Genomic DNA, 11,472 nt, shown 5'->3' with positions numbered 1-11,472 from the left:
ACAAAAGATCTTAATTTAAAAACAATATAAAGTTCACACATAAACTAACATAATTCTGTTAAAGACATGTGGGAAGTCTGTTCCCTTTTTAGGACAGATTAATTTATAGACAACGTTGACCCCTGGTGGTAAGAAATGTATAGGACCAGTTCACTAAAAGACAAAAGACAATACGGCTTCTCAACCCATTCAGGTGCACTGGGTATAGTCAGAGAAATTATTAAGTTCCAACCAAATTCTGCATTAGAAACAACAATGTTGTCAACAACCCATTAGCAAGAATATTAGTTTTTGAATAATGGAGTACTTTAAGTTCTACACACACAGGTACAGAGTTGGAACATTAAAAAGTTGGATCTAAAGACAGATAACTAATACATAAAGCAAAAAAACAGCTAATTAACTAAATATAGATGTTCAGATATAGTTCGGCTATTATTGCCTCGTTTCCGGGTGCGTTTTTCTACTTCCGCTCACCAAAGTGGCCTTTCGATGTTTATCTTGCTTTTTGTTTCGTCTTTGACGTGGACCGGCATTTTCCCACAACACCCCGCTGCTGCTGCTGCTGCTGCTCTCACTGATGACGAAAATGGCGGACAGCGGATCGTCGGTAGGTTTCCTAAAGATGCAATTTTATATTAGACGTTTCTCACGCTGTTTTGGTGGAGTTTGACGTGTTGTCTTCCCACAGGTGGAGATTGTGGAGGGCTGTCGCCTGCCCGTTCTTCGTAAAAACCAGGAACACGAGGACGAGTGGCGTAAGTATTGTCCGGTTCTCTTCCCAGTGCTAAGCTAATGCTAATGCTATGTGGCTAATCTTAGCTGTTGTTAACGGGCTCCGCTGCTCAGAGCAGCGTAAACACTCCCAGGGACCCATGCTAGGGTAACGACTTTAATTTGAATGCTTACCAAGACACTGCTACATCCGATGAGTCGTTAACAAGTCATGTCCTGTGGGTGTTTTCATAAATAATACATTTTATCCCCAAAGAGAGGAAATCTGTGTGACAACTGGCCTTTGTTTACAAACGTAAAATACACCTGTTCAGGTGAAACATCAGTTTATTTGAATTCTGTCTGGCTCAGTTATAAATGTCAAGTTCAGGCCAAAGTTGTTGTGGTTGACTCTACTTGTTTCTGGCAAGAAGAGAGAAGTAAGAGCCCCAGTAAGATCTTAGTCGACAGCCCACTGGCTCTTCCTTGTATCTTATTGATACACTTCTACAAACTTATTATGTGGCAGTGTTACCATTCTTACATTTCGATACACATGGACAGACTGACAGTTTGTAATCTCACATCATTGCGGGGATTTCACAGTGTTGTGACCCGTATAACCTAAGCACTAACTATAGACATAGTCTTGTTTTAGAGCTTAATTTTATAATATATACACTGGGTGTGAAAATGTATAATTATCTACTCTTACAGAAAAGATAAAATAATTGAATAAATATTGTAAATAATTTCAATTCTTATTTCCTCCAGATTCATCTTATTGAGCTAATACTTTTCATAATTCTTTACTTAATAACATTTTTTTTAAATGGCAAAACCCTCTAAGTGCTTAAAATGAAGTCTTTAAATGGCTTGTTTTTAATCAGTCTTTCATTGAATAATACTAGATTTGCAATTATTTAAACAAACCAAACAGTCAGTTGCCATTTAGTTTTTTTCATTTAAATTTTCTGTCTCGGTGCCATTTACTATTACCTCTGACCCATACATGATGCTTCTAACCTATAATATTGGTTGTGAGATATTAAATCTAAAATGTTATTAACTTCTCTTCATACAGCATTGGCTGAAATTCTAAGTGTAAAAGAAGTCTCTGCGAGGAAGCTCTTCTATGTTCACTACATCGACTGTGAGTATTTGTGCATTTGTCTCGCTCCTTTGTTTATACTGGACTGTATAATTGTTATAATCGCTGTATTGGCTGTATTACACATCACAAAAACATCACAGCAATTGTGTTCTTGTCTGTGTAAAATGACTTGTGTGAAAAGTCAACAAGCGTCTGGATGAGTGGGTCACAGCAGACAGGCTGGACATGAAGAAGCTTCAGTTCCCCAAGAAAGAAGCTAAAACTCCAACTAAGAATGGTCTTCCAGGCTCCCGTCCCAGTTCTCCAGAAAGAGAAGTGGTAAGCGTGTATAAGTACTACACAACAAAACGTTTATTTTAAACCACAAAATATTGACAGTAACTCAGTAATTTCAAACTTTGTTGTGAATATTGACAAGTGCCTATACTAACCTGTATTGCTGTATATTAATATTTGTAAGCAGTAGTATTTACTTTAAGCATCTTAACACTAGTTAATGAGAATAATTGTTATCAGAACTTTTATAACAAAATTTCCACATGGTTTTGTTTGTGTGGTAGAAAAACGAAACAAACTACAATATATCAGCCACCAATCTTATGGTCACCCTGCTAATGACTTACATGCTGCTTGAATGAAATGTTGAAATCTACCCACAAAATGTATGAGTTGTTTCCGAGCCTTTATATGTTAAAACTTTTTGCCCATAAAACCCATGACCCTTTTATGTACAAAAAAAATCCCATGGTAGTGCAGCCTATAGAGTAGTCTTCATTCTTAAGTAACAGATTTTTTATATATTCCTATTTCTGTTTTACTAATTCTTCAGATCTAGTTTTGATTCAAATAACTGCCACAGAAACTGTTAAATGATCTGTTTATGTATACAGTGATTAATTATTATTTACACCCTCTGGTAACATAACTGTGAGTTAACCCCGTCCTTTCCTTCCTTTCTTTTTAATTCAGAGGAAGAGTCTAGATCTCAACGCTCAGTCTGCCACAGCCCCTTCCAGAGGCAAAACTCTTCCCACACCGGTACAACTTGAATTTACCCATTCCGGAAATGACTGAGACCTTGTCTAAGCCTGGTGTTTAACATGCATCTTGTATGATCATACAGCTTTCGAGTCATACCGAATTGCACGGAACTCCAGAGACAAACAACCATGACACAATAAAGGAAGAGGATGATCCACTCGTGCAGATCAAATCTGGAAGTGATTTAAAACACAATGTATCCAAGTGTTTGTCTGGTGTACGCACTGGACTTGTAAAGCCAAATGTCAGCTTCAGATCTTTCAAGGTAGCTGGCATCTTTTTTCTTTGTTGCAATCTTTTGTGTAATTATACTGAAAATGTATTGTTTTTCTGAGCTTTAATTGTCTGCAGACATAAAAAGAAACAATATAAAACCACATTCACAGAATGTATTAAATAACACAACAAAAAACAGTGGAGATTGGTTGATGCAGTTGGTATTTTAGGAGGGGTAATAGAAAATATATATTGATAACTTCTTTGTGATAACATATTTTTTGTTACATGATCTGTGTTTGTCGCATCTTAATGCCAGGATAACATGCAGATATTGGACAAAGTTTTATCTGACTATATCAATGAACAGATTGTAAGTAATATTTAGATGACACCCCTCTATGAACTAGAACTGGAACCCCCAAAATGTAATTATTACATTGGTGATACTTTAAACATAACCACCAGTGTTTCCCCTAGGTTTAAAGCTTTTGGGGGGGGGGGGTTGCTCGTGGGCAGGGGCGGATGCTAGGGGGGGGTGTCCGCTGGAGGGAGTGTGTTCACCTGTGTGTGCGCGCACGTGTTCGTGTGTGCGCATTGGGATGGAACTCCGCTGTGCGCGATACAGAGAGCAGAGGAGTAATCTAAACACGCGACTATGTAGAGACGGAAATGACATGCCGTTGTATAAATAAGATAAATAATTTAGTTTGTTTAGGAAATGTAAACTTCAATGATTAGTGTTGAGATCTGGCGCTATAAAAAAAAGATATATATATATTTTTTTTATATATTAGGGGCGCCCCCCTAATATAGTGGTAGGGGAATTACTGACCACATGCCTCTTGTCTGGCTTGAATCAAAAAATATCTGCAAACAAATATTTTCTGATTCAATAATGAGTGTGTTCTGTCTGAATTTCAAGCAAAGTGTCTTAACAATATTTGTCTGCTGCAGAAAAGGAAAGTCGAGCCTGTCCCCATGGTGACTCAGGTACCCCCAGCCCCCCCGGTCCCCTCCCTGCCAAGTTCAGCTGAAGCCACTCAGGCATCTGTTTTTCCTGCTGTGCGGGAGACCAACACCTTCAAGTCCCGCGAAGACCATGACCAGCTCGCCTCACTCACAACGGTACATAACATCTTCTTGGGCTCTTAAATGTTTGAGCTGAAGTGTTTTGCAGGTTCATGTGTAACTTTTCATTTCTATGCAACGATAGAACGGCACTGCCCGACGGCTCATCCCCCCTCAGCCCGGAAGGAAAAGGAAAGCTAATTGTGGGGGAGCTGATGAGGTATGAGGCTAATTATTTTCTCATTTCAAATGTCAGTCTCTTCATTATTTTAGTTTTGAAGATGCATCATTATATTTCAGTTTGAAATGTGCCAACTAAAATACAAACATATTTTATGCTCACCTCTGGTAGCTTTATCCATGTTAAAAAGTGAAAATCTATTTAATTGGTGCACAGTATTCAATTATACATCACAGTCAAGTAACAAACTATATAAATCTTAATGCTCATAATGTTTCTGATGAAACACATTTTCTTAAAGAAGTAAAACAAAGACATTTTTTGTTAATGTTTTGTCTTTTTGTTTTTACTCTTCACATTTAATTTTTCACCTTTGTCATATCTGTCACCATTAGTTACTACAAATATACAAGTGCCTTGAAAACATATTTACTAATAATATGTTACTAAGTAGCATGTATTGCTGGGTTACCGTAGGTTACTGTTTTAGTTATTCTCTACATTTTCTCGTGTCTTTAATTTTCTATTTATATTTAATTTTTGATTAAGGTTATATTGGCCTTGTAATTGTTGCAGGTGAAGAATTAACAAATTTAAACTAGTCATTTTCAAAGCTATTACACCCAAAAAAAACTCCCCCAAATTCATATTATTATTCATCTTAAATTTAAGCATTTGCAATTTGAATTTCTGAATGTTTATGATCTTTTAAAGAAATGTATGATGTTGGTTGCATAATCCAGAAGGAGAGCGGATAATATTTTGGCCTATTTTAATTCATACACATAGCAAAGCAGTGACTTGCACTGGAAAAAAACTAGCAGATAAGAGTTGCCATCACTCCATCAAGCTTCTCTCACACATTGTATGGAATGAGAAAGTTGCTGCAGCTGATATATCTGCTCACGTCTCTGATGACCATGGCCAGTGGGGTTGTCTTATAAGTGAACTAAACAGCCTCTTCAACCCACTTGAAATAATTGGTGGTTTTGTGTTTGCACTTTTCCTCACTGTTCATTCACAGTTTGACATTTCTATCATTGTCAGAATTGCTGGTCGGCTACTTATGAACCCACCCTGAAATGTACTATAACTACAATGTTACACTAAAGTCCATTATTGCTTTCAATCTGTCCCCTTAACCAAACTGTTCAGTGTAAAGAAGAATTGTTTTATTCCCCTCTTTAGTTTCCTAAATCCTGTGTTTTTGTCTTTTTTCCCTCTGCTAGATGATAAAGGTTTTGCAGTATAACAACCCTCAAAGTGCCAGTGTCTTTCTACCGCCACCAGAGGTCTGTTTAATTTCCTGTTTCAAGGTTGATTGTGTGTTGCGGTCCAAATTCAGCTGTGCCTTAGTGGGTCCGATAAACCTGACGGGAAAATTACTTCTGATCCAAGTTTAGTTTACAAATTCTGTAAAAATACATCAAATAAAAGCATCTGCTCATTTGATCGAGAAGCTTTTTTGTTTTTAAAGAAATAGCTTCAACAGGAGGGTCTAATATTTATAATGTCCACATTGTTTACTTCCAGGATTCCCAGGACAGTTCGGATGGCATCCCATCTGCACCCCGCATGACAGGGAGTCTGGTGTCTGACCGCAGCCACGATGACATCGTGACCCGGATGAAAAACATTGAGTGTATAGAGCTAGGACGTCACCGACTGAAACCCTGGTACTTCTCACCATACCCGCAGGAACTCACCGCCTTGCCCATCCTCTACCTCTGTGAATTCTGCCTCAAGTATCTCAAAAGCCTCAAGTGTCTACAGAGGCATTTGGTAAGAATCATCCGTTTGTTCTTTGCCTCTGGCGGCTTACGCAGATTTTACACAACACCACAGGGGACAGGGGGTCACACACTACACAGCTATCACCAGGAGAATCCACCAATTGGTCTCCAAACTATGTTCAATTCCTCCTGGTCGTCTCTGTCATGATACGTTGGAGGCTGGAGAAGAGATGAAACTCTCAATTTACGTGGATATTGGTTTTATAGAATAGAGGCAGCACAGGTTTTTCTGCCTGACCCGAACCAAACCAAGAGACAACGAATCGTTTTTTTGGTACAAACCCAAACTGACCCTAATGCAGGTAATATAAGCTGTGCCGAGCAGTCTTGGGCAAGTTACTGAAAATTTGTAATTAGTTACAGTTACTAGTTACTTTTTCTAAAAGTAATTGAATTACTTCACCAGTTACTGTATATCAAAAGTAATTAGTTACTAGGGAAAGTAACTTTTAAGTTACTTTTATGTCTGCTTTTTAAATGTAATGAATATGAATAGTACTGAACAGTTAAACACAATAAACATATTTTTTGTAATCAACAGGGCAACAGGCCTTCAAATAAAGCAGTAATACAAAAATCCCTTTTAATACTTAACTTAATACAAAATAACTGTCTCAGTCATTTAACAGTGTTTTTTTTTACCACATTAGGCCCAATGAAATAAAAGTGAGGAGAAGCTTCTCAAATGTATGATCTGAGAGCCTATTTCCTCTTTGGAGAGAGAATCAGGCTCACCTTGCGTACCTGCCTGTAGCTCTCACGGAGCGGACAGATTTAATACACACGCCAACGCTGTCAGTGTTTCCCCTAGGACTAGGTTTACAGCTTTTTTTGGGTGGGGGGGCCGCGGAAGCTCTCTGTCCGCTGGTGGGAGTGTGCCCACCTGTGTGTGTGCGCATCGGGATGGAACTCCGCCGTGAGCGATACAGAGAGCAGATGAGAAATCTAAACGCTCGACCATGTGGCGGGGGGGGGGGGGCGAAAAAAAGAAAAAGAGCTTTTACATGCGCCGGAGCGTCCTCATGACTGCCTCTTGTCCAGTGCGATCGTTCCACACTTCCTTCGCGGTCGACCGGTAGATCGCGATCGACGTATTGGGCACCTCTGCAAAAGAGAGTAACGCGAGTAACGAACTCATTTAAATTTCAGTAACTGTAACTGCGTTACTTGATTAAAAAAAATACCTCGTTACCGCTAAAAGTAGTGGAATTACAGTAACGCGTTACTTTGTACTGCGTTACTCCCAACACTGGTGCCGAGTCAGTGTTCCTGTCCCAAACACACATAGTAATCGCTTGATTTCCCAGATACCAGATATGTGCAGTGTAAAAAATCAGGGGGCACCTCACCATTGTCCGTTGCTCTTTTTGGCTGCTGGTGTCACCGACTCCGATCATCAGGTTGGAAATCTGTCTGCGACCTTTGTAATCGCATCTTTGACGAAGATCGACTGCTGATCCGGCGCAGATCAGGGCTTTCGTCTGTGACTTCCAAAACACAATTGAGACTGGCAAATCGGGCTGTAAATCATGTAGTGAACAAAACTTTTGAGATTGTTGGACATCGCTCTCATCCTCTCTCATCTTTACAGACAAAATGTAACCTGAGACATCCCCCAGGCAACGAGATCTACCGCAAAGGCACCATCTCATTCTTTGAGATTGACGGCAGGAAAAACAAAGTAAGTGACTGATATCTTTGTCTCTCCTCAACATTTGTAAAGCATTTATTATGTTTATCATTAATGTGTGCATTTATTTTTCAGATGTATTCCCAGAACCTGTGTTTACTGGCTAAATGTTTCCTGGATCACAAAACCTTGTATTATGACACGGACCCTTTCCTCTTCTATGTAATGACGGAGTATGACTCCAAAGGCTTCCACATAGTGGGATACTTCTCTAAGGTACATAAATCATGCAGACGGTTTTGAAATAACCTCTTTTTTATGTCCTTGTGTCAAAATCTAAACATAATGAGTATTTACTGTGTGCAGGAAAAAGAGTCAACTGAAGATTATAACGTCGCCTGCATCCTGACCTTGCCTCCCTACCAGCGGAGGGGCTATGGCAAGCTGCTTATTGAATTCAGTAAGTGTAGTAACAGAAACAGTGGCTGAGGAAATAGTAGTAGTATTTTGATTTGGTCATATCTGTGTTCTCATCTGCGCTGATTATCTCCTCACTGTGTTTGTCAGGTTATGAGCTGTCCAAGGTCGAAGGGAAGACGGGAACTCCAGAGAAGCCACTTTCTGACCTTGGTCTTTTGTCCTATCGTTCCTACTGGTCACAGACCATCTTGGAAATTCTCATGGACCTTAAACCTGACAATGGTGAAAGGCCGCAGATTACCATCAAGTATGTGACTGGTGCCATTTTATCTCAACTTAAATTCACCTCTTAACAAACCTTTCAGATAAAGAAATTCATAGTTTCCCTTCTGTCGTTTGACCCTTTCTTTTTGTTTTCTCAGTGAGATCAGTGAGATCACGAGTGTAAAGAAAGAAGACGTCATTTCAACTCTTCAGTACCTCAACCTAATCAACTACTACAAGGTGAGAGACCCCTGCTATCTGTTAAGAAATTGATGTTCTGATCTAAAATTATCTAAAAAGTAGAGCCGAACGATATATCGATATCAACATGCGCAATAGACGTATCGCAAAAGACACCGTGGCGCTGCGGTCGGGCTGTGCCCCTTCTCCTGGCCAAAAAGCTGCTTGTGGTCTTTGCCTCCGTAGCCAGGGACTGTTTATGTTTGTTAATCGCAAATCATATCGTCTTCGTGATATTACACAGCGTTCATATCGCATCTTTTCCTATTATAGTGCAGCCCTACTAAAGAGTAACATAAATGGTAATGGAAAAAGAGCAGAAGTTACTAACTGTGGCATTTTCCAGGAAATGTTTTTCAACTCTAAACCTTGAGTTTCCTATCATTGAAAGAAAAATTACAAGAGTATGGAGTCAGCAGAGGACTTTCATGAATATATATATATATATATATATATATATATAAAAATTTAAAAACATCCTGTTCTGCTGTAGTTATTTCAAATGCACTACACAAAATATGAACCTATATTAGAATTATCTCAGTGTGAACAAAGTGGTGTAAAGAAATCACTAGGACATGTTTTGAATTTTAAGTTCAAGAATGTTTTCAAAGTAAATATATTTTCAAAATCCGGTGACAAGGAACATTGCTGTTTGATTTAATTCGTAACTTAAATTATTTAAAATGTTATTCAATTTGCTGTGGAGAGTATGAACTGACTTTGTCTTGTCTTCTGACTCCAGGGACAGTACATCCTGACTCTCTCAGAGGACATAGTGGAGGGGCATGAGAGAGCGATGCAGAAGAGACACTTACGCATTGATCCAAAATGTCTTCACTTCACACCTAAGGACTGGAGCAAGAGGGGCAAGTGGTAGAGCCCGAGCCTGGTTCACAGAAAACCATCCCAGACTTTCAGATTACAGACTTAAAACAAATAATGGATCAGATCAAGTTTTTTTTTTTTCTCCTCATCAAGAACCTCAATCAGACCAGACAATGAACATAAACTGTGACTTGAGAAGCAGAAGCTTTTATTGTGAATATTCATTGTATATTGTGAGGATAGAGTAAACTGTTCAAACCTGCGGACAGCAGAGAGACGGTGACTGAACAAAAAATATAGTGTAAATTAATGGTTAATATGGCAAAACATACAGACCACCTAATGAAAAGGAGATTTCCTTTCCATGAATGCAACAAGGACAGTTTTAATTTCCTGTTTTGGCCGTCATAAACCTGAACGTGTCTTTTTTTCTACAGTCTTTGTATCTGCAACAAAGTTGTGGAAGTAGAATTAAAAAGTCATCCGAAATATTTATATATCCCAGAGAGTTTTCAAAATTCCCTCTTTGACCTAAACCAGAAAAATCCCTTTTTTTATACCAGCTATAGTTAGAAAACCTCGTTCACTATGATAACACTCATTAAACAATGCCATAACTCACAGTCCAAACCTTAATCATCACTTTCTACATAGGTATTTTTCTGGTGTGCAGACATCCGAACCTCTTCCTGTGTACAAAGGTTTGAGTAGTAATAATAGTGATTGGAAACAATACCCACTGATGATAGGACTGGTTGTATTTATATATATTTATATCAATGACTCAGTGTGATCAGTATTGGGATTGCGTTACAGGAAAGAAAGTACAAGAAATCAGACTCCACTTCTGTTTTCAGAGTAAAGTTCTGCCAAGTCAAGCTCCTCATGGCACACAGTGCTCATCTGTTTATTGTGATTCCACTGGCGACGATGCCTGAAGAGGAATAGAAATATGCTGCTAAAGGCTTCTGGATCCTTGTGTCAAATCAAAGTCGATTATGCTACACGTATCTCTATATATACAAATATATATTCAGAACTATTTGGAAACAGACAAATATTTAAAACTAGACATAAGATCCGATGTTTTAATGTTGTTAATGTTCAGTTCATGTTTATCTTTTACAATAGAAGCTCTGCTTTTCATTTCCATGTATTTTAAATTGTTGGAAGCGTATATGATTTCTGTTTGTGACCATTCAGGTGAATAGTTGGTTTTTCCTGTTCATCCCCCGTTGCGATCATCTGTACTCAATGTGCAATGAGACAAATCCATAAGTTAAACATGTTGCTTGTTACTGTACATACTGAACCTGATTATTAAAAAAACTTTAGAAGACAGAAGCCATGTTGATCTGTTAGAGGAATGTACATTTTCTGTACAGTTGTATTTCTTTTTTACTTGATGTAAACTAACAGGCCTCACAATAATTACAGGACAAGACCTTAAAGTGATATCTTACTTTCAAGTTTGTGTTTTTATGTTTACATGTGAAATAATTTAGCATATCTATGTGAAACACAGTTGGGAGTATGATTTGAACCTTTGATTTGAAAATCTTGTTGGATTGATAAAAAAACATTGTAAAAACCCCTGTAAAGTGTCTTTAATATTTGATTTTAAAAGTGTGAATTTCCCACCACAGCATCCTGTATTTATTATCCCAGAGTTCTGAGAACCACGTTGAATAGCCAGCGAAACTCGATGAACGTCACTTACATTAATAGTGTAGTGAAGTTAAAACACCGGTAAGTATTGGTACCTGCAAAATGTATGTAGCAATGCATAACTGCTAATTTCAAATTTAAAGAGATAGAAGTTAAAAAAGACCAGACTCGCATAGAAGATTGGAAAGACGACGTCATTGTATTGTACAAAACACAGTGAAGTTACAAATGCTACTTCTAGTTAGCACAAGAAATTACACTACATTAAATATCAGTGCTATAGCCAGCATAT

At 38.3% G+C, this 11,472-nt stretch overlaps 1 protein-coding gene across 1 annotated transcript; it reads left to right on the top strand.

Moving 5' to 3' along the window:
* Window positions 1–537: 537 nt before the first annotated feature.
* Window positions 538–11,152, top strand: LOC128457074 (histone acetyltransferase KAT5). Its single transcript, XM_053441596.1, has 16 exons — window positions 538–610; window positions 692–758; window positions 1,799–1,867; window positions 2,010–2,146; window positions 2,798–2,866; window positions 2,952–3,134; window positions 4,043–4,213; window positions 4,302–4,376; window positions 5,567–5,629; window positions 5,871–6,119; window positions 7,722–7,811; window positions 7,896–8,036; window positions 8,127–8,220; window positions 8,328–8,487; window positions 8,603–8,684; window positions 9,430–11,152. Exons 1-16 carry the CDS (start codon window positions 581–583, stop codon window positions 9,562–9,564), a joined length of 1,815 nt encoding a protein of 604 aa, XP_053297571.1. The 5' UTR covers window positions 538–580; the 3' UTR covers window positions 9,565–11,152.
* Window positions 11,153–11,472: the final 320 nt, after the last annotated feature.

The sequence above is a fragment of the Pleuronectes platessa genome, chromosome 15 (assembly GCF_947347685.1).
Source record: "Pleuronectes platessa chromosome 15, fPlePla1.1, whole genome shotgun sequence".
Taxonomy (NCBI): domain Eukaryota; kingdom Metazoa; phylum Chordata; class Actinopteri; order Pleuronectiformes; family Pleuronectidae; genus Pleuronectes; species Pleuronectes platessa.
The sequence above is the reverse complement of the archived record's forward strand: the minus strand, read 5'-3'. Positions and strand labels throughout refer to the sequence as shown.